The sequence below is a fragment of the Sinocyclocheilus rhinocerous genome, unplaced genomic scaffold (assembly GCF_001515625.1).
Source record: "Sinocyclocheilus rhinocerous isolate Xijiao unplaced genomic scaffold, SAMN03320098_v1.1 scaffold1982, whole genome shotgun sequence".
In the NCBI taxonomy this organism is placed as follows: domain Eukaryota; kingdom Metazoa; phylum Chordata; class Actinopteri; order Cypriniformes; family Cyprinidae; genus Sinocyclocheilus; species Sinocyclocheilus rhinocerous.
Window position 1 is genome coordinate 547,716 of NW_015651555.1, and position 21,857 is coordinate 569,572.

At 40.3% G+C, this 21,857-nt stretch overlaps 2 protein-coding genes across 2 annotated transcripts in view; one reads left to right on the forward strand and one right to left on the reverse strand.

The window, feature by feature from the left end:
• The first annotated feature begins 98 nt into the window (after window positions 1-98).
• Window positions 99-13,802, forward strand: LOC107713078 (ubinuclein-2-like). Its single transcript, XM_016518501.1, has 17 exons — window positions 99-735; window positions 2,085-2,201; window positions 2,290-2,391; window positions 2,679-2,807; window positions 3,754-3,854; window positions 4,030-4,546; window positions 5,227-5,297; window positions 5,411-5,540; window positions 5,959-6,068; window positions 6,226-6,336; window positions 6,445-6,585; window positions 6,678-6,725; window positions 8,885-8,930; window positions 9,075-10,409; window positions 11,384-11,564; window positions 11,847-11,915; window positions 13,121-13,802. Exons 1-17 carry the CDS (start codon window positions 433-435, stop codon window positions 13,165-13,167), a joined length of 3,558 nt encoding a protein of 1,185 aa, XP_016373987.1. The 5' UTR covers window positions 99-432; the 3' UTR covers window positions 13,168-13,802.
• A 2,959-nt stretch (window positions 13,803-16,761) lies between these two features.
• myh10 (myosin, heavy chain 10, non-muscle) overlaps window positions 16,762-21,857 on the reverse strand; it is a 77,435-nt gene continuing 72,339 nt past the window's right edge. The window contains exons 36-42 of the mRNA XM_016518545.1: window positions 21,620-21,748; window positions 20,991-21,079; window positions 20,462-20,585; window positions 20,088-20,296; window positions 19,876-19,984; window positions 19,102-19,274; window positions 16,762-18,263 (exon numbers count right to left, since the gene is read on the reverse strand). Coding sequence (XP_016374031.1) covers window positions 18,128-18,263; window positions 19,102-19,274; window positions 19,876-19,984; window positions 20,088-20,296; window positions 20,462-20,585; window positions 20,991-21,079; window positions 21,620-21,748 — 969 coding nt within the window. The 3' untranslated portion in view covers window positions 16,762-18,127. The remainder of the gene's footprint in view (window positions 18,264-19,101; window positions 19,275-19,875; window positions 19,985-20,087; window positions 20,297-20,461; window positions 20,586-20,990; window positions 21,080-21,619; window positions 21,749-21,857) is intronic.

Genomic DNA, 21,857 nt, shown 5'->3' on the forward strand with positions numbered 1-21,857 from the left:
AGCGTCTGTTGCCTGCAGGGCCGCCTCTGATTGGACGCGCTGCTGCCGGCGGCGTCCTCTGATTGGCCAGGGCGACCTCTCCGTCGCGCACGCCGTTTCCGGTGTCCGTGTGCGCGCAGGCTCAGTTCGCTCGTCTCCGCTCTTTTATTTACTCTCTCTCATCTAAGATGGCTGTTCGGAGCTCTTGAGTCCCCCGAGCGTAGCGACCGAGGATGCTTGCGCCTCCAAAATCAACTTTCACCCGGCCATCCCTTCCCATGCGCACCCCGTAAGGTGCGGAGGGGACTCTAGCATCAGTACTGCCTCCGAACGCCCCGTCCATCCGGCTTGAAGCTCTTTAAATCAAGTTGTTTGGCGAAGTCAAGCCTCGCCACTGAGTGTGAGTGAGTGAGTGAGTGAGTGACTGAGTGTCCAAGAACACTGAACATCCAAATGGCCGAACCGAGAAAAGTGCAGTTTGTCACCCTGTCGGCCCTGGCCGGCGGTCCGGGCGCGGAGGGCAGGAGACGGCGGCTGGAGGAGGACGGAGCCGCCGAGATGAGTTTTGACAGAGAGGGCAGGATGAAGATGATGGGGACCGGGGTGACGACAGCGGGTGACCGCGGGGCTTTGATCGGGAAGAGGGACAGCGAAGAACCCAAAGGGAAGACAGTACGCCTCAACCTGTGTCTGTCCGAGCCTAACGAGCAACGCTCGGCCGAGTTCAACTACAGCGAGCTCATCCAGTCTCAACAGGTACGAGAACTATCCGGATCACTTTAGTGAAGAGTATGTAACGTTAGCCAAACCACTACTTGTTATTATAAAGCCACCGCTTGCTTGTTTATGCTGAGTTTGCTTATGCATTAGCCTGTTAGCAGTGGAGGCCAAAAATAAAGTCCTCTTCATGGGATCTCTTTCGAAATGGCAAGTGTGACATATGTTACGAGTGAGTGAGAAGTGCATTTCATTTTTTATGACGCATCTCTATCCTGTTTGCTCATAAACTTTAGAGCACTTTGTTGTGTACGTGACCCTTGTGGCCCCCAGGGCCCTGTGCGTACAAGATCATTAAAGGAGAGCTGAGTTGCTGCTAACTGCATTGAAGTGCTGTTCATGTAACTTTTATGAATGTAGCCCTGGCCTTTGACATATGTCAGATGGTTTGCTTTTGATAAAAGTGCACTTTAGCAAATTAAAAAAAGTTTTGCTAATAAATACATAAATGTCATTTTTGGGAAATGTCATTAAAATGGTGTACACTCACCTGCGATAAAGACTACTTGTATCAGTCTTGTAGAAAAAGCTGTTTTGTTAAAGATTAAATGGGATCGCCACCTCATGGGTGCCTTCATGTTGCGATCACATGATCAGCGGTGTCATTTTAAGTTGCTATTAATAATATCAGTGATAATACTACTACTACTCCACAACATGACAATGGAGTCTACAGCAACACCAGTACAAACTGATTAAAGGCCAGATCTGTTTATTATAAGCATTTGTTGCAGTTACGTTGTCTGCCGCTTTAGACGCGTAAGCTATTTAAAAGTCGTCTGGATTCTGATTGGCTGTCATTGTCTTTAATGTTTTTGAAAGTGATTCTATTGATATTGTCTCTGTATCATATATTGTTATAGTTGTGGTGTGTGGACTTCCCTATTCTCATAGAATTAGAACGATTATTAATTAAAACTTTATATCTATCGGTCTTAGTGTCATTGCTTCCACCCAAAAATATAAAAAAAATTCTGTCATCATTTACTCACCTTAATGTCGTTTCAAACCTGTATGGCTTTCTTTCTTCTGTGGGACACAAAAGAAGATATTCTGAAGATTGTTGATAACCAAACACGGCTTTGGTTTCGGTTCCCATTGACTTCATTGTATGGACAAAAAATACAATGGATGTCAGTGGGAACTGAAACTGGTTTTTCATTTTTAAGTGGACTGTCCCTTTAAGTTTGAATGAATTGAAAGTTTGAATGTCCCAGAATAATATTGATACAGAATGTGTTGTACTCGTTGTGTTCCAGCAATTCGAACTGGAAAAATTAAATGCCCCAACTAGCCTTACTGGAGTGATTTCATGTTTCCCTCCCCAGGCCAAGAAGAATCCACCAGATTCTAAGTCTTCTCTGGACCCGAACGATCCCTTTAACGATGCTGGGAGAGAACGTCTGGAGGTCGAGGCACTGGCCAAAAAGCTTGAAAGCAAATACGTAAGTATTGTTCTATGATTTTACGTTGCATTTTCAGACGTGTGGGCACTCAAATGTCACGTTGCCGCTACCGCTGACGTCCTTACAGGGTAACGCAGGGAAAAAGAGGCGGAAAGACCGGATGCAGGATTTGATTGACATTGGCTTCGGCTACGATGAGAGTGACCCCTTCATAGACAACTCGGAAGCTGTGAGTGGGCACTTGCCATGGCAACAGACAGACATCACTATGGAGATGATCGATTGGCATTTAACATGCTGTTTGCCAACTCGGTCTCATTGCTCTCTGAACTTAAGGGTTTTTTTCCCCATTCATATTGATGTCTGTGATGAATATATTTAGATTTACCTTATGGATTGATTTGAAATGTGTGTGGTTTTGGAGTCATTTTACCATCATAGCGGGCTAAAACTTTGCCATAACCTCAGAAATGCAGACAACAAACGGTGTAAATCTTTGTGTTTTCTTCCTGTCAGTATGATGAGCTTGTTCCAGCCTCACTGACCACCAAGCTTGGTGGATTCTACATTAATATGGGTACTTTGCAGTTCAGAGCTGCCTCTGAATCTGAGGGAGAGGATGGAGGCAAAGAAGTCAAATCCAGGGTGTGTTTACTTTGTTTTTGCCAAGTGACACTGTGCACACCTGGTAATTAATGTTCATCTTGGGTAATCTGATCAGAAGTGGTCAGTTGAGACAGATGTTTTAATTTTCACCTTAACACAAACGTGTGTATCTGATGGCTTTTCCAAATCAGGTCAGATTAAGGAGCATGAAATCATCAGAGTTTAAAACCCTTCGCATGTGACTTCGTTCAGATGTGGTTTGAGTGAGCAGATCACAAAACAATTTGAACCCCATTTACGCCTCTATTTATAATATGTCTCTACTGAACACTTGTGATCAGATCGCCACAGACGGATGTTGTTACCATGTGTAAACGGGGCCACTAAATGATATATAGGCCTGTTAAAGAGACAGTTCATCATTAACTCACCCTAATGTAATTGCAAACCCATAAAACTTTTGTTCATCTTTGAAACACAAATGAAATCCGTATGAACAGAGTGGTTTAAACAGTCTTCTGAAGAGACGTGATCGCTTTAAATGATGAACAGATTTAATTTAGGCTTTTATTCGCATATAAACATTGATGGAGCTCATCAGATATGGTGACAAAAGCTCAAACGTGCTTGTTTGACATGTCATATGTGAATAAAAGCCTAAATTAGATCTGTTTATCATGTAAAGTGATTGTGTCTCTTTAGAAGACTTGGATTAAACTGCTGTAATCATACACTGTAATTTTTTTTAACAATGTTTTTATAACTTTTTTTTTAGTTTTGATGGAATGGTCTTTCAGTGTAGTGACAGAAATGTCTCAAGATTCAATAAAAATATCCTCATGTGTTTCAAAGATTAACAAAATCTTATGGGTTTGGCATGACATGAGGGTGAGTAACAGCAGAATTACTATCACTTTAAGAGTTTGTTTTTCATAAGACCCTGTTTATGACGTTGGTCTTGGAATATGGTGTTTTCTGATTGTAGATGAGAGATGGAGAGGAACCACTAATAAAAAGAAGGAAGAAGAAAGATGGAACCAGTATAGAGGAGAAAAAACCCAGGAAGAACAAAGTAGCCAAACAAGGGTGAGAATCTATTTTTGTGTATATAAATTTAGTAACACTGATACTTTTATAAATCATGCAATTTAAATTGCTACTTTTCTTAAAAGTGAAGTGTGTTAACTTAAGCAAGCCAGACTTTCCAAAGAGTGTAAAAAAAAGTGAAATACAGTTTTTATGGCCATATATTTGCTCACAGAGTGGCTGGTCTGAGCCTTCATCGTCCTGAGAAGAAGAAGAGGAAGAAACTGATGAAGGATTCGCTCTGTCTGGCTGCAATGCTCCACCGCTTCACACAAGAGAAGGAAGACATGCGGAAACGAGATGTCAGTGCTTCTCATCCGGGCCCTGGTCTCACCAGCCCTCCCAACTCCAACAACCTAATGCAGAACTCCCATCTCCAAGGCAACGCCAACAACAATGACCTTTCACTAGCCGACCTGACGGCTGACCCCGGCATGATGTCATTGCTTAGTTCGGCCAATGAAAGCGAGCTTCAGGATCTCATGTGTGACCTGGACTTTAGTTTTTTAGATGCAGGGCCCCAGATGCCCCCTTCAGGCAGAGAGAATGGGCAGGTTGCGTTGGGTTCATCAATGGGGCACAAGATTGGAGGAGGGGGACTGAATCGAGGGCAGGGCGGGCTCATCTCTTTTCCACCTCTCCCCGATGGTCTTCCAGCCCCCTTGATCAAGCGCATAGAAGACCTTCGAGCTGTGAGTCATGCTTTTGTTATTTTTCTGCGGCCCTCATTTCAGTTAAACAGGGTCATGTCATGAAAAAACAAAGTCTTGATCTTTTGAAATGAGTCGAAACCATACTTGGGGCTTTAAGAACTTAAAAATCCATCTACTCGTTCCACACTGAAAAAACACTCTTTATGTCTCTAATGTTAGCCGACTGAAGTTTATTTTTAACAAGATCCCTGATGATTTCATTCTGATCGTATCCGTTTCAGAGACACATTGTTGGGGCAAGCAATGTTGGTGCGTTTACATAAAAGTCTTAGAAATGAATGATGACTTTTGCTAATGTTATTATAAGTAGACCTAAGAATAAAATGTATGAAAATATGACTTTAAAGCCATCAGAAAAGTGGTTTAAAATCTATTCCAGCTTGTTCTGTAAGAGCAGATGAATTTATAATAATAATGGCCTCTGGATATTTTTGGTGATAGTCACCCGTTACATAAACTGCATTACATCTAAGTTTAAGATGTAATACATTAAATGTTTTCACTGAAGGTAAATGCATAGTTACAGAGTGAGAGCAAGTGAGCAAATATACGCCCACAAATCCACTTCCCATTTTAAAAACACTTCAGGGAATTCATGTTCTGACAGTAATACCATTTTCCTGCCTAACTTGATTTTTGTTGTATTTATTTGAACTCAGGCATCGAGGCAATTTGATCAAGCAGGCAGAAAGAAATTCTTCACTCTGGATATGAATAATATCTTGCTGGAGTAAGTAAAATCTCAGCGTGTTCTCATTCAGTTGTCATCCATGACTTTAGATTCGGTGGTAATTTCTCCTAGTCTATTGGTTCTTGTCGTTGATCATTTTTCTTCTCATTCAGTATTGAGCTGCAGGTTCAGGAGCAGCCGGCAGGCATGCGTTCAGAGGTGTACTCTCACCTGGAGGCCTTTGTGCCCTGCAACAAGGAGGCGCTACTAAAACGACTCAAAAAACTCAGCCTCAACATACAGGTGAAGGACTGTATGATACTTTCCCATAGGGTATCGAGATATTATGCTAACACCATAAAGATGTTTGTTCTTGTTAATGATACTAGTGTTGGAGTAGCTAAAAGTAGCAATGTTGCTAAACTACATTATAACATTAAAAAAATATATAAATATAAAAATTATATATCATTTAAAAAGATTTTGGCCCTTTCAACCACTTTAATGTAGTAAGATATTTTTGTGAGTAGCTTGTAAATGCTGCTAAGATTTGGTGCAATTTTCAAACAGATTAGCTTGACTGTAGTTTAACTACTTTAAATTATGGCTAGCTTACTGCAGTAAGACTGTAAGACAGGCAATAGTTTAGATCAGCTTCCCAACAGTGGATACACAACTCAGATCTCTCAAATGTCTCCGTGTTGTCTTTCTCTTTAATCAGGATGACCGGCTGCGCACACCCTTGTTAAAGCTCAAACTAGCCGTGTGCAGCGTGATGCCAGAGCAGATCGCCAGATATAACATGGATTGCATGGCAAAAGCTGCAGCTAAGTAAGTCTTAAACTTTCCCAACTTCCTGCCTCTTTCTGCTTTCATGATTTGCTTCTTTAGATTAGTGGAATGGACTGTGGAAAATGACAAACGGATGGCGTGGATCTATAGTGAGATTATGAGATTCACTGTGTGTGTGTGTGTGTGTGTGTCACAGGCAGCAGATAGAAGATGGAGAGAAGAATGGATCGGAGGATGATGATGAAGAGAAACCAGGAAAGAGGGTGATCGGACCAAGGAAGAAGTTCATATGGGATGACAAACTCAGGTTTAGATTTTAGCAGGTTTAAATCATGAATAATAAAGCAGAACCACCAATAGACTGACAGTGTAAGAAGTAAAGGCTGCATGTGTGTTTTTTTTCTTTCTTCCCCAGGACTCTGTTGTGTAACCTGGTGCGTGTGAAGCTGAGCTGTTATGAGCTGGAGCAGTGCTCTCTGTCTGTGGAGGACTATCTCAAAGCCTTCATGGAGAATGAAGTCAAGCACCTCTGGCCCAAAGGCTGGATGCAGACAAGGTGTGTGTTTGACTATGTGCTAGCGTTACCTTCTTCTAGTAAGATACCATGTAACTAAAAGATTCTTTCCTTTTTTTTTTTTTTTTCCTCAGGATGCTTTTTAAGGAAAGTCGGGCAGTACATGGTCACCTCACTGGCCTGTGAGTAGATCAACATCTTCATATATATTTACACTGATGTTTGCATACATAGTGGGGAGAGAAGTAAGATGGTTGAAAAAGGGTCCATCATTAACACAAGCCTGTGTGTAACAGATGTGCTTGAGAAAAACAATAGGCAAAGTGAATTTTCTATATAGCAAATTAAATTAGTTTAACGTCAATGCAAATATATCTTGGTCTAAAAATATATCTCGTTGCTTATGTATAAAAAATGTAAATTATTTGGCTAAAGATTAGCAATGAAGGATGCAAGTGATCATACTAATGAATTATGAACTTGCGTATCCAAAAACAGGAAATGTTTAATTCAAATGTTCTGATTATCTCTTTTTCCTGGCTGGTTTATAAAAATCTGAATGATGTGGAGCAAAATAAGGATTGGTAATGGGATTGTGCATTAGTAAATATTCTTTTTACTCATTTATGTTCTTACGTTTACTTGAACTGTTTTGTAAATTGTGATACATTCCCCAATAACTCATTTTACCCCTTGAAGTGACTTTCTAATGTTTCATTGAGAAGTTATATTTCTAGCAACTCATGCTATAGATGTTCTTCTAATTTCAATTAATGGCAGACATTCTGAAATATAAATAGGGGTTGTGAGTGGTCTCTCATATGTCCTAGTTTAGAGGACAGCACATATATCCTAATGTTAGTCTAGAAGGGTGTCCCTCTAACTTAATTTAATGCTTTCTATGGCAATGTTGAGTTTTAGGCCAAATGTGCTTAAAGGGGTCATATGATGTGATTTCAAGTTTTCCTTTCTCGTTGGAGTGTTACAAGCTGATTGTGCATAGATAAGATCCCTGAAGTTGCAAAGACTAATGTCTCAAAACCAAAGAGATATTCTTTATCAAAGTTAAGACTCTGCCACGCCCCCCTAAAACGGCTCGTTCTAACACGCCCCCACATATCTACATCACTATGCGGAAATATTTGCATAATGCTGCCCAAATGTTCACTATTTGAAAAATAATGTGTTTTTTTAACATTAAAGCATGTCAACATATTCTGTTACACCAAATACACAAATGAATGATCTTAAAAAAAGCATCATATGACCCCTTTAATTTGTGTGTAATTAGTGTCAAAATACAACAATTATGGTGCTAAAATAGGCTTCATTTTAATTTTAACACACAAAATATAATGACTCTAGGGTTGCCGTCACTGTAACTTAATTAAGTTGATCTCTGTGGCAGTGCTGCATGAAAAATAAGGAAGAAAATTCCACTGCCCTGTTTGTGTTTGGTGGATGCTAAAAACCTGATGTATTTTCACTTCCTTATTGTTTTTCACGTGGATTAAGGAGTCGGGAAGTGGATTTTGAGAGAATGAGCAACCAATGTTGGTCATTTTGTTCTTGAAGTAATTTGACCTCACAGAGCTGAACAAATAATAAGAGGGAGAGGGTAGATTACGTAGGTTAAAGAGGGAAGGTTTGCAATGGAAATCAGATGTCTAAAAAGGTACAGACTTGATGTAGGGCACTGGGATCATGTGGAGAATCTGTCTTTTAAGGCTTCACATCAACACAAATTTTTGGAACGAAAATCTGACCATTTTTGTATGCGATTTGTCTGTTCAGACCAAAGCACAAAAATGACTGTTGGTGGAACTTACAGAAAAGCAGAAATACACCTGTGCACAAAGCACTCTGCAACTTTCTGATTCTGACACTCACTTATCAGAGAGAAGAAATGAGGTCAAACAGTTTTTACATGTTTTCAAACAGCTGTTCAGATTTTTGTATTCACTATGGTGTTTATCAGACAACACTAAATGCATAAGTAAAGAGAAAAAAGAGCCAGTTCTGGATTCTTCCTCTACAATTCACTGTCGTTTAGCAAAATCCTTTTTGTGAGCGCCACCAAGTTGTAGTTTTATGTAACCGCAGCAGCTCTGGGCATGTGACCATAAGTGCAAATCTTATTGGCTGGTCAGATTTAATCGCAATCTGTTGCATTGAAGCCATGCGAATGTTGACCGTCTGAACAGATGCATTAACATTCAAATTACAATGTTTCATTGCACCAAATATTCGTCTTGATGTGAACAGGTCTTTAAACTACTCCAATCATGTTGAATGGTTTTTAATGCCTAATTGTGATTGCTGAATTGTTTTTTTTCAACAGGGGCAAGAAAAGGATTGTTCCAACTCCAAAAGCTGCCAAAATGACGGTATGTAAACCTGAACCAGTTTTGCACCATTACATCCATATACTCTAACACAGTGCAGATTCATCAGTTTTGTCCTTCGGTTGAACTATGGTTAGACTTCTAAGCTCTGTTATTTGCCATTGTTTTACCCATGATCTGCTCCAGGATGTCAGCTGGACACAGAGACCCGCTCCAGGTGTTGGATCCACCTCTGCCTTACCTGCCCCAGCGTGCAGACCGCCCTCCTCCCCCTCTGAACCCATCTGCCTCTCAGATTCACTGGACGAGGATCTGGCTGCTAACTCTCTGGACTCCATTTCCCAAGCTCTCGCTCTCCTCAGTAATGCTGCCAAGGGTCTGACGCCAAACAATGGCGTTCCTGCCGCCTTTTCTCCCAGTGTCCCCGGATCCTCTTCTGGAGTCAGCCACTATTCTTCTCCTCTGTCACATTCCACCCTTCCAGCAAAAATGGTGTCTTCTGGAATCTCTATGGCAAATATGAGCACTCTATCTACCTCTTCTTCCCTCTCCTCTCCGCTCACCTCGTCTCCTTCCTCATCCATGCGAGCCGAGACCTTCGGGATGCTAAAGGATGGGGGGCCTGTGCAGAGACCCATGGGAACGCCCACTCACAGAGCTGGTATTTCAGGAATGAAGACGGTGCAGTCTGCAAAACCCCGTCCGCCCCCTACCGCCTCGCCCCTCTTGCCTCCACAGCAGAGGTCATTTGGGACAATGGGAGTGAAGTTGGTTCAGACTCTGCCCCCTGTTGGACAAACAAAAAACTGCGCTAACAAATCCACTACTGGTGGCGGTACTGTGGTTTCCCAGCAGCCTCGTATGAACACTCAACCCTCACTGATGAACCCCAAGAGCCCTCAGCAATCTCCTCCTCCAACCCCTTCCTCTCCTTCCACCCTTCTCTCACAGGCTAAGACTCCCTCATTGCCACACAACCAGTCAAACTTCATCACGCCCATGCAGGCTACGCTCACCAAGTCTTCCCACAGTAGCAGCTCTCCCATCATCAAACTCACACCGCGACCCCCTGCCCCTACTCCTCCTCCTTCATCCTCACCTTCGCCTTCATCATGTCCCTCTCTCACCCACCCCAGGCCTCAAATGATCCCCAGCTCGCACCAATACAGCCCCAAGATTCCAACCTTCAGGCCGCCGTTTACCGGGCAAGGAACTGCAGTGGGATCCGGAGTCAAATCCGGAGCAGGACAGGCCAGTTACAGTTTTGCAGGTGGACACAAATCCAGTAGTCCGCCCAGTGTTGGCGCAAACACCACCAGTACCGCCCCGATGGCCACACCCCTGTCTTCTGGGTGCCAGGATGGTAGCCCCTCCCCTTCAGCAGTATCAGCCAATCACAGCCAGCGGCAAAGGCCAGTGGGAGGGACTAGTCAGAGTGCCAAGTCTTCAGCGAGTCGGGCATCAGCCATGACCCTGCCCTCTCCTCCTGTCTCCTCTCATCTGTCACAGGTGAGTCCAGCAGCATCAATCACTTCAAACCTGTTTATACAAAATGTTTGGTCATGCTAAACCTGTTTCTGCAGTTGCTAGCTCTGAGTAGTAGCACTTTACATGAATGCGTTTGGCAGCTGTTTTTATGCAAAGCGACTTCAGTAGTCAGTCACTAAGTAGATCACAAGGGGTGGAGTTTACGTATGGCAGTCACAATACCCCTAGGTGATCGTCCCCCGCGACCTCGGAATGCGATTTTAACCAAGTGACCTCCCCCCAGAACCTCTGGGTGGTGCAACTCCTGCAGTGACAAGGGACCAAGGGGGAAACCTCCACAACCCCCCCTTGGGTGGTCCCTTATGGTCACCAAGACTGCATTTATTGATCAAAAATACAGTAAACCAGTATGTGTGAAATAATTACAATTTATAATAACTTTCATGTTTGAATATATTTTAAAATGTAAATTGTTCCTGTGATGACATTTCATATGAATTCATAAAATGTCATAATATATTAATATTATTTCATATATTCAACATTTCTTATTTTTATGAATGTTGAGAACAGTTGTGCGACTTAATATATATATTTCTTTTTTTGGAAAACTAACTTTTCAGGATTATTTGAATAGAGAAGAACAGCATTTATTTGAAATAGTAAAGACTTTACATTTGTTACAAAAAAAATATCTTGCTGACCACAAAATTTTGAATAGTGCTGTAGTTTAATCTGCATATGTTATTTAAAGATTTGGAAAAATACCACTTGTATTCTCTCTGGGTACCTATGTAAGTATTGTAAGTGACCTGTCAACAACATTTCACTGTATTTGTGGATAATTTCCATAAAATCATTTAATTTAATCGACTATCCAAACACACAGACCCTAACAATAGAAATGAGTGACCGCTTGTCTGAGAAACAGTTGCTAAGTTGGCATTGCTTGTGAAAAATTGCTTGCAAATATAGTTTCAGTTTTGTTATTGTGTACTGCCAAACAGTTCATTCAGCAATCAGGTGTCTACATTTTTTTTTTTCAACATGTCGGGGGTCTAGTGCCTGTTTCTCTGCCCTTCCAGTTCCCCTCATTCCTCAACTTTAACCCTCCAGGCCCTGGAGTTCCTGGCTGCAGCAACATGGGAGCTTCACCTGCCACCAACTCAGGATACACCCTGGCACAGAGTGAGTGTGTACATGAGCACAGCGGCTCTCGTGTTTCCTGTGCTGGGGTTTTGCTTGTATGTTAGCGTGTATCGTGTTTGTAATGTGGTTTGTTTGAGTCTTTTTCCGTGTCTCCCTAATCCGTTTTTTTTTTTTTCCTCTTTCAATTTTCTTCCTCTCTCTCCACTTCGCATCCTGTGTTGGTGCTGCATTCCTGCCGTCTCATTTGCTCCTGGATTGCTGTGAACTCTTCCATCTCTCCCTCTGTCCATCTTTCTTTCCATCTGTCCTGCTGTCCCCCAGATCTGTTTAAGAGTCTTCAGCCAGGGTCTCAGGTTGCTCTACCTCCCCACTTGCAGCTTGCTTTCTCAGGTAAACGCTGCCGAAACCCTCCAGCTCACTGTTGCTCTCTCGTAGTTTTAGGTTGTTGACCGTTCCTTTACTTCCTCTGCATGTTTCAGTCCTTTATTTTGTGCTTCATTAGAGTGACATTAGCCCTGTTCCAAAACCTAGTGTGCTGATGGCTGTCTACATAGGCAGCTACCTTCTGAGGTATCAACGTCATATGACCCCTTTAACTCGTGTTAACAAATATGACATTATTGTGAAGCGTTATTGATGAAAGTAGTGACTTCTAGGTCAGTCATTAGACCCATTTAAACTAGTTTGTGTACTTGACTAAGTTCAGAAGAGTCATTTGTTCACAAGACTATAAACTGTTCCACAAAAGCAGCTATGACAATGCAGTTATATTATTTTTCACATTCCAAAATCGCCAAAAATGTAGTTTCCTGCACCAAATGTTTTTCTCCCACACTAGTATTTATTTTTTTTTTTAATTAAGCCAAACCTATAAATAACACTCACATAGTGAAATTGGTATATTTGTTTTATTAAGAGCAAACCATTTTCTGTCAAATACTTTTCAGTATAAAATAAAACCTATACGTGAATTACTTTGATTATCCCACCACCTCACTTCTCAAGTTTGTCACAATGTATTCTGGGATTGCTTTATCCACAAAGACTAGAGGCAAAACGAGGTCTTTTATAAGGCATGCTCGTGGTTTGGAACAGCCTTTGCGTTGGCAAATGTTGCTCACTGGGTTTTGGAACAGATCATTTGTTCTGTGATTTTGAAATGCAGATTTCGTGAAATCTTATAAAACGGATAGTTCCGGTCCTTGATTCTGATTGGTTGAGCCAAGTTCGAAGCTGTTGTAAATTACTCTACAAACATACACCTTTGTTTACGTCTGTGTGTTGCTCGGCAACCACTTTGTTGGAACCACAACCGTTTCTGAGGAACTACATTGTTTAGCGGAAGAATAATGTTTTTATCAATATCATTACACTTTATTTGCTTTGCTTTATTTTGTGAAACCGTACTACGTACTTGGAATAACCGTTTTATAAAAGCAATAAGCCCTGTGAAGCCGTGGTTTACAGTGAATTTATAACAGCTTCGCGTCGTACCTAACAACACCCCTTAGCTGTTATAAATTCACGGCTTCACGGGGCTAATTGCTTTATTTGAACTGCACCGTGACAAAAGAGTTTGTCTGGATTTTCTTCAGATGCAAACCAAAGTCAGGGGGGAGACACGAAGAGGAAGTCCCACTGACGGTCACAACCGGAATGTACAAGTGGACACCGCTGGCGACAGATGTTTTCGGGTTCTCGTGGATGGACACCGATTGCGCTTTCATTCAGACAGAACTTCATTAACGACCCTTCTTCAGTTAACATCATTCTGCTTTTAATCGATCAGTGTTCTGGATGATTGGAGTGAGCTTGGTGCATTTAAAAAAATTTTTTTTTTTTGTCAACATGTTTACACGACCTTAATCACTGTGGACATAGAGCTAGAGGAAGTGAGAGGAGTACGAAACAAAGCAACATCATTTCTATTTAAGTTCATGTCGGCTGGAAACGTGCATTCCTGTGTTTATTTTCTTAGTAGATTTTTGTTGAACTCCTAAAGGGATGTGACAGTCCAACCGTTTCCTTCTACAGACTGTTAGAATAGTAGCTGTTAATAATACATATGGGTAAATTATTTATAATTTTTTGACAGGGACATATTATGATGTTTAAGTATATTAGTAGAATAAAATGGGTATGTATATAAAATACACATTAATATGAAGTGCTATATTTTCTTTGGAGGTCAGGACGTGTGATGTTCCTCTCATCTGTGCGTGCAGATGTCTTGCTGTCTTTGGTGCTGCGTATCTCACTGGACCTTGTGAAAGAAAATAAAACATTCTTTTACGGATGAATGAATCATGTGTGAAAGGAAAATTATGAGATTATGGCCTACTTGAACGTTCAGTTTAGTTTTGCTTAATATCAGTACAAGAACTCCCAAGACTTTCAATAAAACGCCTTAGTTTGTAAGTTGGAATAACTATGCAGGACTGTAAATGCTTCAATGCAAAGCAAGCTATTGCTTAGAGCTCCACTTTTGACATTAGTTGTGTGTGTTTTCCGAGTGTGTTTGATGGGTCTGCACCGTTACCAAAATGTCTCACCTGCATCTTATGACTGTTCAAATGAGAAATGGCACCAAAGATGACAGCGTTCACTCAGAGTTGACAAGCAACAGGTCAGGTGTCTGTGTGTGCTCAGTGTAACATCCTAAATGTGTGGTCTCTGTGGATATTGTGATGGACTGACTTTTAAAATGGAATTTTATAGATTGCTTTATTTTATTTTCTAAAAATGCTGAAGTGGGTGAGCGTAATTTTAACTGATGCTCACCTTGAAAATTCTTATTTGGGTAGATTATTTCTGTCTTGATTCTGGAATTATTCATTTTGTTTCAAGTACAAGCTCTAAAAATTCAATAAAAAAACATTGGCGGATATGGTTGTAGTAACGTTACTGGCATAACTGAGGGACTGTATTTGTTTACAAGGCTTTAATATATCAGAGATTATTTATTTGTCACGTCATAAGGTCAATATATCCATTTTGACCCTATGAATGAGTAGCACAAATTAATTTGGTGTAATTTTGAGTATAGGTTACACTTAAATTTAATAAATAAACCCATGAAATTGTGTGTGTATATATATATATCTATATATGTGTGTGTGTATAGTGCATATAAATATATATGCACAATATAAGTCGTGCATATATAACTATATACAGTTTTATGCAAACGTTTGGGCAACACTCTGAGGCCGTATAATTATTTGCTCTTTCTTTATAAGAAAAGATCGTAGTGATATTTATAGAGAAAGCTGAATAATGTGATGTTTTCCAGACATAAATTCTTAGTGCCGCAGTGTTGAGTTGAGTGAAAAATAGGCTGTGCAAAAGTTTGGGTCAGTTGTGTTGATTTGAATGCTTGTAATGCTTATGCTTAATGATTGGTTGCAACACAAAATTAATTTGACTGGCTCAATGAACCTTAACATTGCAAACTCGCTTGCACACAGTCATTAAAAAGGATGTTTAAGGTAGCTAATTGCTAGCTTTGCTTCTCTACTTGAAAGTAACAACATGGGAACCTCAAAAGAACTCGAATAACCTAAAAACTATATGAATGAATATGAATGGGGATACAAAAAATGATCACAAAGGTTTAAGGTGTCTGCCTCCACAGTCAGAAATATAGAAAATAAAAGGCCACAGGAACCGCCCTTGTGAAGGAAAGATGTGTTCGTCCGAGAAAAATATCTGAAAGGCAAAGGCGAAGAATGGTTAGAATGGTCACAGACCACCTCCAAAGAGCTCCAAGAAGATCTTGCTGCTGATGACATTATCAGTGGATAGGGTGATGTGGAAAAAGCCTTTTCTGTGTACTGCCAACAAGCAGAGTCGTTTGAGGTATGCAAAAGCTCATCTGGACAAGCCAGAATTATTTTGGAATAATGTGTTGTGGACAGATGAAAGAGTTATTTGGTCACTTTGGATGGCGGAAAAAGAACAGCGTTCCAGGAGAAGAACCTGCTCCCCACTAGTAAAATGCCCATGCTCAGCAGCCATCAAACCTGACTGAATTAATGACATTTCGCATGGAAGAATGGTTCAAAATACCGAGATGGTCTTCACTGCAGAACACGAGATCCACGTGGTTAGATCCAGATCCAACTCCTCCCACCTTACACATACCTAAACCTACCCGTCTCCACCCCCTAGATGTGGATCCAACCACGTCCCCTGGATCTTGTGTTCTGCAGTGAGGGGCTACTGAAAATACCTGCAGACAGGATTCAGGGTCCCATCAGTGGCTATAAAAAGCATCTACTACAAGCTGTTATTTAAAAACGGTGGCTCTAGTAAATATTGATGCCATTATTCCATTGGGGTGCCCACATTTTTGCACCTCAGTGCTTTTATGATTCAGATTGCATTGTTTCTATTGATTCAAAAAAAAAAAAAAGTTACTTCAGAACTGAAATGCTACTGTCTCCATAAGATATATCCAAATTAAATTGCTGCTTCGAAAGCCCAGCAGATTATAAATTAAAATGATGATAATTATCAGGGGTGCCCAAACTTTTGCATAAAAGGTATTATGTGAAAACACACACACACAGATATATTGCACATATGTATTTAGTGTGGGTTTAGGGTTAACGAAAACTAGATACATAATCGCAAGCTATAGAAAAAATACCCATGCATTATTTATATACACATATGAACATGTATATTATATTGTTTTAATTAATAATATTAAATTGTGCAGTATGTATACATGTCTTTCTATCGAAGCATTAAAATATCTTATATTAGTCGATCACTATTTAACATATGAACACTCGTCATTCCTTTTTAATTTCATTAAGAAATGAAGAGCAACTTCAGAAACAGAACAAAAGCATGCTTCTTCTACAATGAATGTTTTATTTTTTTCCTTTACAAAACTCACGGTCATCTAGAAATCGTTACAGTATACAAGAGAAAAACAAGAGGAGAGACATTTGCAGTTGAACGCCTGGTTGTCAACAGCCAGTCCAATAATAGAAGTGATAATATAGCAATAATAATAATGATAACTGCAATAATAGTAACTAGATCATGGATGATAAAGCTTGAAACCAAATGAAATCACACTCGCTCCTCGCTGCCAGAGGCTTCTTTATATCAAACCAACATTAACACTGATTTCCCTCAGATCTTCAGAAGAACACAAGGGATACGAGAGCTATATACTGGATATGATTCATAGCGGAGTAAAATACAAAAGAACAAACAAAAATGGGTTACATAGCATTTTATTTCAATTGCTTTCAGCCAGTTTTGCCTTCATATTAGTTTCTTCATTACTGATATGTGACATACTTTCATGGATGTTTTCTAATTAGTGTCTAAGGCACTTTAAGAAACACGTCAGTAAATGCTAACAGTGGAACAGGTTAGTACGCTTTCCGTTCATCCTCTTAATACTACTAGTGTTAGCATCCCGTCCACAGCTATAACTCCAGTCTTGAGTTACGAAAATTCAGCAAAGTGCCTGTGAGTTAGCGTGTTCAATATTTCCAGTTGCTTTCAGCGATCTCTCATTGACGTCTGGACCATTTCAAACATCTTCCTTCAAGTTCCAATAAACTTGCTTTGGTGGCCGTTTCACTTGTAGTGAATCTAACAGAGCAGCTGGATTTGAGAAGTACCATCATACTGTCACATATACGGGGGGAAAAAACCCTAGAGATTACACATGTAAAGTCATGTATGCTTCATCTTGACGTGCATTTGCATCCAGAATACTTCATATTTCCAGTTGAAGTGGCCATTATGGCTTTCTCACAATGTGCAGAGTTAAAGGCGATTCGCAATTACATCCAAATTCCTAAAACGCAAACCGCCTCCGTCAGCTAAATCTCCCAAATAAGATCAAACAAGCCTCGGGTTAAATGAAGATAAACGCCGTCACCCGCCGGATTTCTTGTGTTTTAACTATTTCATGTGTTTAAATGTTAATGAGATGCTGAAGCGAGCAGCTTTTTCACAGTTTTTCTTTTTCTTTTCTGGTCCGTTTCAGATCCGGTCCAGTGCCACAGGACTTTTTTTTTCTTCTTTTAGTGTTGGCTTGTAGCGAACGAGCAGCACATGCATCTCGATCGATCCAAAATCTGCAGACCGTGTCTATTTGGAGAACTGTACTGTACAACTAAGATCCAATAAGTCACGTTTGCTTAGCTAGCTGATGGTTTTACATCATTAAACTAGATTGGAGTGAACACTTTCATTGCACGCTCTTATGAATGAGCATATTCATGTACACAAAGCAAAGTTTGACATTTGAAATGCACTTCTATAGTGTTCTGTCGTGAGCGTGGTATTTTGTAGACTACAGTTGCAGGAAACACTAATTGGCGCGTGTACACTCGGTCTTGAAGCATCTTGTATTTAGAATAAGGCAGAGTCGATGCTCCCTTGGTAGGGAGGGGTTAGAAATGGAGGTTTGAGGGTAGCTTATGTCTGAGTGTGTGTGTGTATATGTGGAAGTGTTAGTGTAGTTGTGTTTGCATTGCTCACTGGACCCCACATTGCTAAAGGAGAAGAATGAGGTGCTGGAGAGGAGGAAGCAGTGGGGCTGGGTGACCACAGGAGGGCGATGTGCTCTACTCCGCTTGAGCCGGTGAGGTCTCGTTCAGGTCGCAGGCCTTGCTGTCTGCGTCGTCGTCAGAAAATTCCCCTTCCATCTGCAGCTGCCTGCGGCCAGAACGGCTTGAGGAGAAGCTAACAGGACCTCCTCGCCTGCAGGAGAGAGTGAACAAGGCATTATTCATATACTATTATATTTTTTTATATTTTATTTTTCAATTTTTAATTTGAGTAATTTTGTTATAGTTCATAATTTCTTTTTTTTTAATACTTCTATTTAGCACTATTTTTTAATCACAGTTTATAAATTTTATGAGCTTTAGTCATTTTTATTAGTTTTTAAAAAATATTTCTATTTACCATATATTTTATTTTGCTTTAGTAATTTTATGTGCGTTTGTCATTTTTTATATTTGTATTTAGCATTCATTTATTTTTATTTCAGCTTTAGTAATTTGGTAGGTGCTTTCGTATTTTTTTTGTTTTTTAATAGTTTCATTACGCATTAATTAATTACGCATTTCGTTTTAGTAATTTTGTTATGTGCTTGTCATTTATATTAGGTTTTTAAAAATATTTCTATTTAGCATTAATTCACTTTTATTTTTAGTAATTTTAGTACTTTAACTTAAATGAAAATTTGAAATGTAAAAATAAATATTTTAAGTGTAGGTTTTTCCATCTATTATTTATATTTTATATAATTTCAGCCTTATTTCAATTTCTGAAAATGATTTTTAATAGCTTTAGGTTTTGTTAACAATAACACTGACACAACCAACAAATGTACACATTTTTTTACAACAGTTGTCTGAAATGGCAGTGAATATCAGCACCATTATGCTGCTCTACTGACTGCACTGAGGGTCTGACCACTTTCTGCATCATTATTAAACAGTAAGACATGACATGAATGCACAAATAAACAGACGTACTTATACAAGGATCTAAAGTATTGCGATAAGTGATTGTATTGGCACAGCCACTGTACCTGAGGCGGTTTTTGAGAGTGTTGACCTCTCGGCTCAGACCCTCACTAGCTTCGGTGGCATCATCCAGCTCTCTCTGCAGCTTCCTGCGGGAGGCGTTCACTCGAGTCGCCTCTTCCTCAGCTTCCTCCAGCTGCCTCTTCAACTGCTTCATGCGGGAGTTTGCCTTCTCCATCTGAAGAAAGACAGAAATTCTGAGTCTCCGATTTCTAAATTGTCTCCACTATAAATGATAGGATGAGAGAGAATTTAGCTCTGAGAGCCAAGTGGGATATAAAGCACTGGTTCTCAACCTATTTGACACTAAGGTATAACTTGTAATAATTGAGCAGCACATCGGCATATTAGAATGACTTCTGAAGGATCATGTGACACTGAAGACTGGAGTAATGATGCTACAAATTTAGATTTGCCATCACAAGAATAAATTACGTTTTAAAATATATTCAAATAGTACACCGCTATTTAAAACTGCAATAGCATTTCGCAATATTTTTGATTTTAAAAAATGCTGCCTTGCGACAAGCTTACGCACAAAAGCAGTCCAGTACCTTGGTAGCAAAGTTTTGGAAAAAACTAATGGAAATGCTGTAAAACCAGCAAATCACTTTGAAATGGGGAACTTTAGAGTTTGCCATCTTATTATACACAAGAAAATGTTGTCTGAAGCTTGGAAAGTGGAAACTCTGTTTAAGTTATTCTGCATTTATTCAGCATAAGCAGCTGGGGACTTAGTACAATTTGAGAACAAAGTTTAGGATTTGGGCTTCATTCACCTGCTCTTTGTACTGGTCTGCATGGCGCCGCTCATCCTCCACTTGCATGAACACCTCCTTGAGCTTCTTCTCTGTGCGGCGCACAATCTTATTGGCTGCAGCTCTCTCCCTGTTGAGCGCACAGATCATACATCATTGCCAAAAGTTAGTGCCAATGGGTTTTGTTAGATTTATAATGTGGAGTTAAATGGTTTCTTTTCACTGTTGCATACTTTGCTTCCTGTTCAAGCTGCTCCTCTAGCTGGATAATCTTGGCCTCCAGGGCGGCGATAGAGGCCTTAAACTTTGATTTGACGGATCCTTCAAGTTCCTGCAGTTTGGTCTTCAACTCTTTGTTTTGCCGCTCCAGCTGCTGACGGGCGTTCTCGCTCTTCTGGGCGGCACTGCGCTCTCCTGCCAGCTCTGTGTTCAGGGTATCCACCTGAAATACAGACACAACAGCTGTTACTAAAGACGTGCTGTGTCAAATGTAGCAGAGAATACTTGAGTAGATAACAATTACACATCTTGCAAAGATCACAAGCACACAGAGCTTTGAGAACAGGCCATGATGACAAGTTAGCTTGTAGCATCGTCAACACCGCACCTGCATAGTGGTCTTGCGGAAGCGGTCGTTCAGGAGCTCCATGTTGCTCTGTTCCTCCTCTAGCTCTTCCTCCAGCTGGGCGATGCGAGCCTCCAGCCTCCTCTTCTCATCCAAGAGGGCTGCCCTGTAGGAAAAGAAACTATGTATAAAGCTTGTTTTTGAACAAACTATGAACAGGAGCAAATGAATTAACAGCTGAATATGTCAGCATGAAATAAGTCAGCTTGAAATGGAAATTGTTGTCTTTTGTTCCATATTGTGACGTATTTCTGAGTGAAACAGCTCCTCAAATGAGAAAAAAAAATGTAGGGCTGAACTTTTGTTTTATTTTTGTTAATTTTGAATTTTGTTTATTTGAAATTGATTGGATTGTTGTCATTTGCAAATGGATAAATCACTTATAATTAGCACTGCAATATTTTGTACTCTATTGGTTCTCATTCAATAATCTGTATGACTTGTAAATACATCACAATACTCAAGTCAAGTCAGTCGCTGACTTCAAGAGGTTTGCAGCACAATGACTCACTTTCCAGAGGCACTGTTGGAAATCTCATCTGCCAGCTCGTCTCTTTCCTGTTCAGCGTGGCGTCGGGCTCTCTCTGAAGATGCCAGATCCTAAAACCAATCACAGCCAAACCATAAACAAAGACTCGCCAGTTTAACTAATCCGATTCAAAACTGTGTGGAAAAACAAGCAACAGATTCTGCAGAAAAGCTTTTTTCAAATGTGTATTTCAGGCTTTACAGTGCTTGCTCACCTCTTGCAACTGCAGAATCTCAGCTTCTAGACTCTTGAGCTTCTTCTCGTTCTCCTTAGAATGAGTGAAGATCTCATCACGAGAAGCACGCGCCTCCTCCAGCTCCCTCTGGTAGTCCTTCATCTGGGCCTGGATGAAAACAAAGAGATGTTGCCATCTGTTCTTCTCACATTTTGTCATGTCTCTGCACTGACTGTGACCTAAAATATTAAGTCACAGTAATGCAGTCAATGATGTAGACATCTGTGTCACTACTAAAAAACTCTTTTTGTGAGGATGAACAACAAAGACTCGCCAGTTTAACTAATCCGATTTAAAACTGTGGAAAAACAAGCAACAGATTCTGCAGAAAAGCTTTTTTCAAATGTGTATTTCAGGCTTTACAGTGCTTGCTCACCTCTTGCAACTGCAGAATCTCAGCTTCTAGACTCTTGAGCTTCTTCTCGTTCTCCTTAGAATGAGTGAAGATCTCATCACGAGAAGCACGCGCCTCCTCCAGCTCCCTCTGGTAGTCCTTCATCTGGGCCTGGATGAAAACAAAGAGATGTTGCCATCTGTTCTTCTCACATTTTGTCATGTCTCTGCACTGACTGTGACCTAAAATATTAAGTCACAGTAATGCAGTCAATGATGTA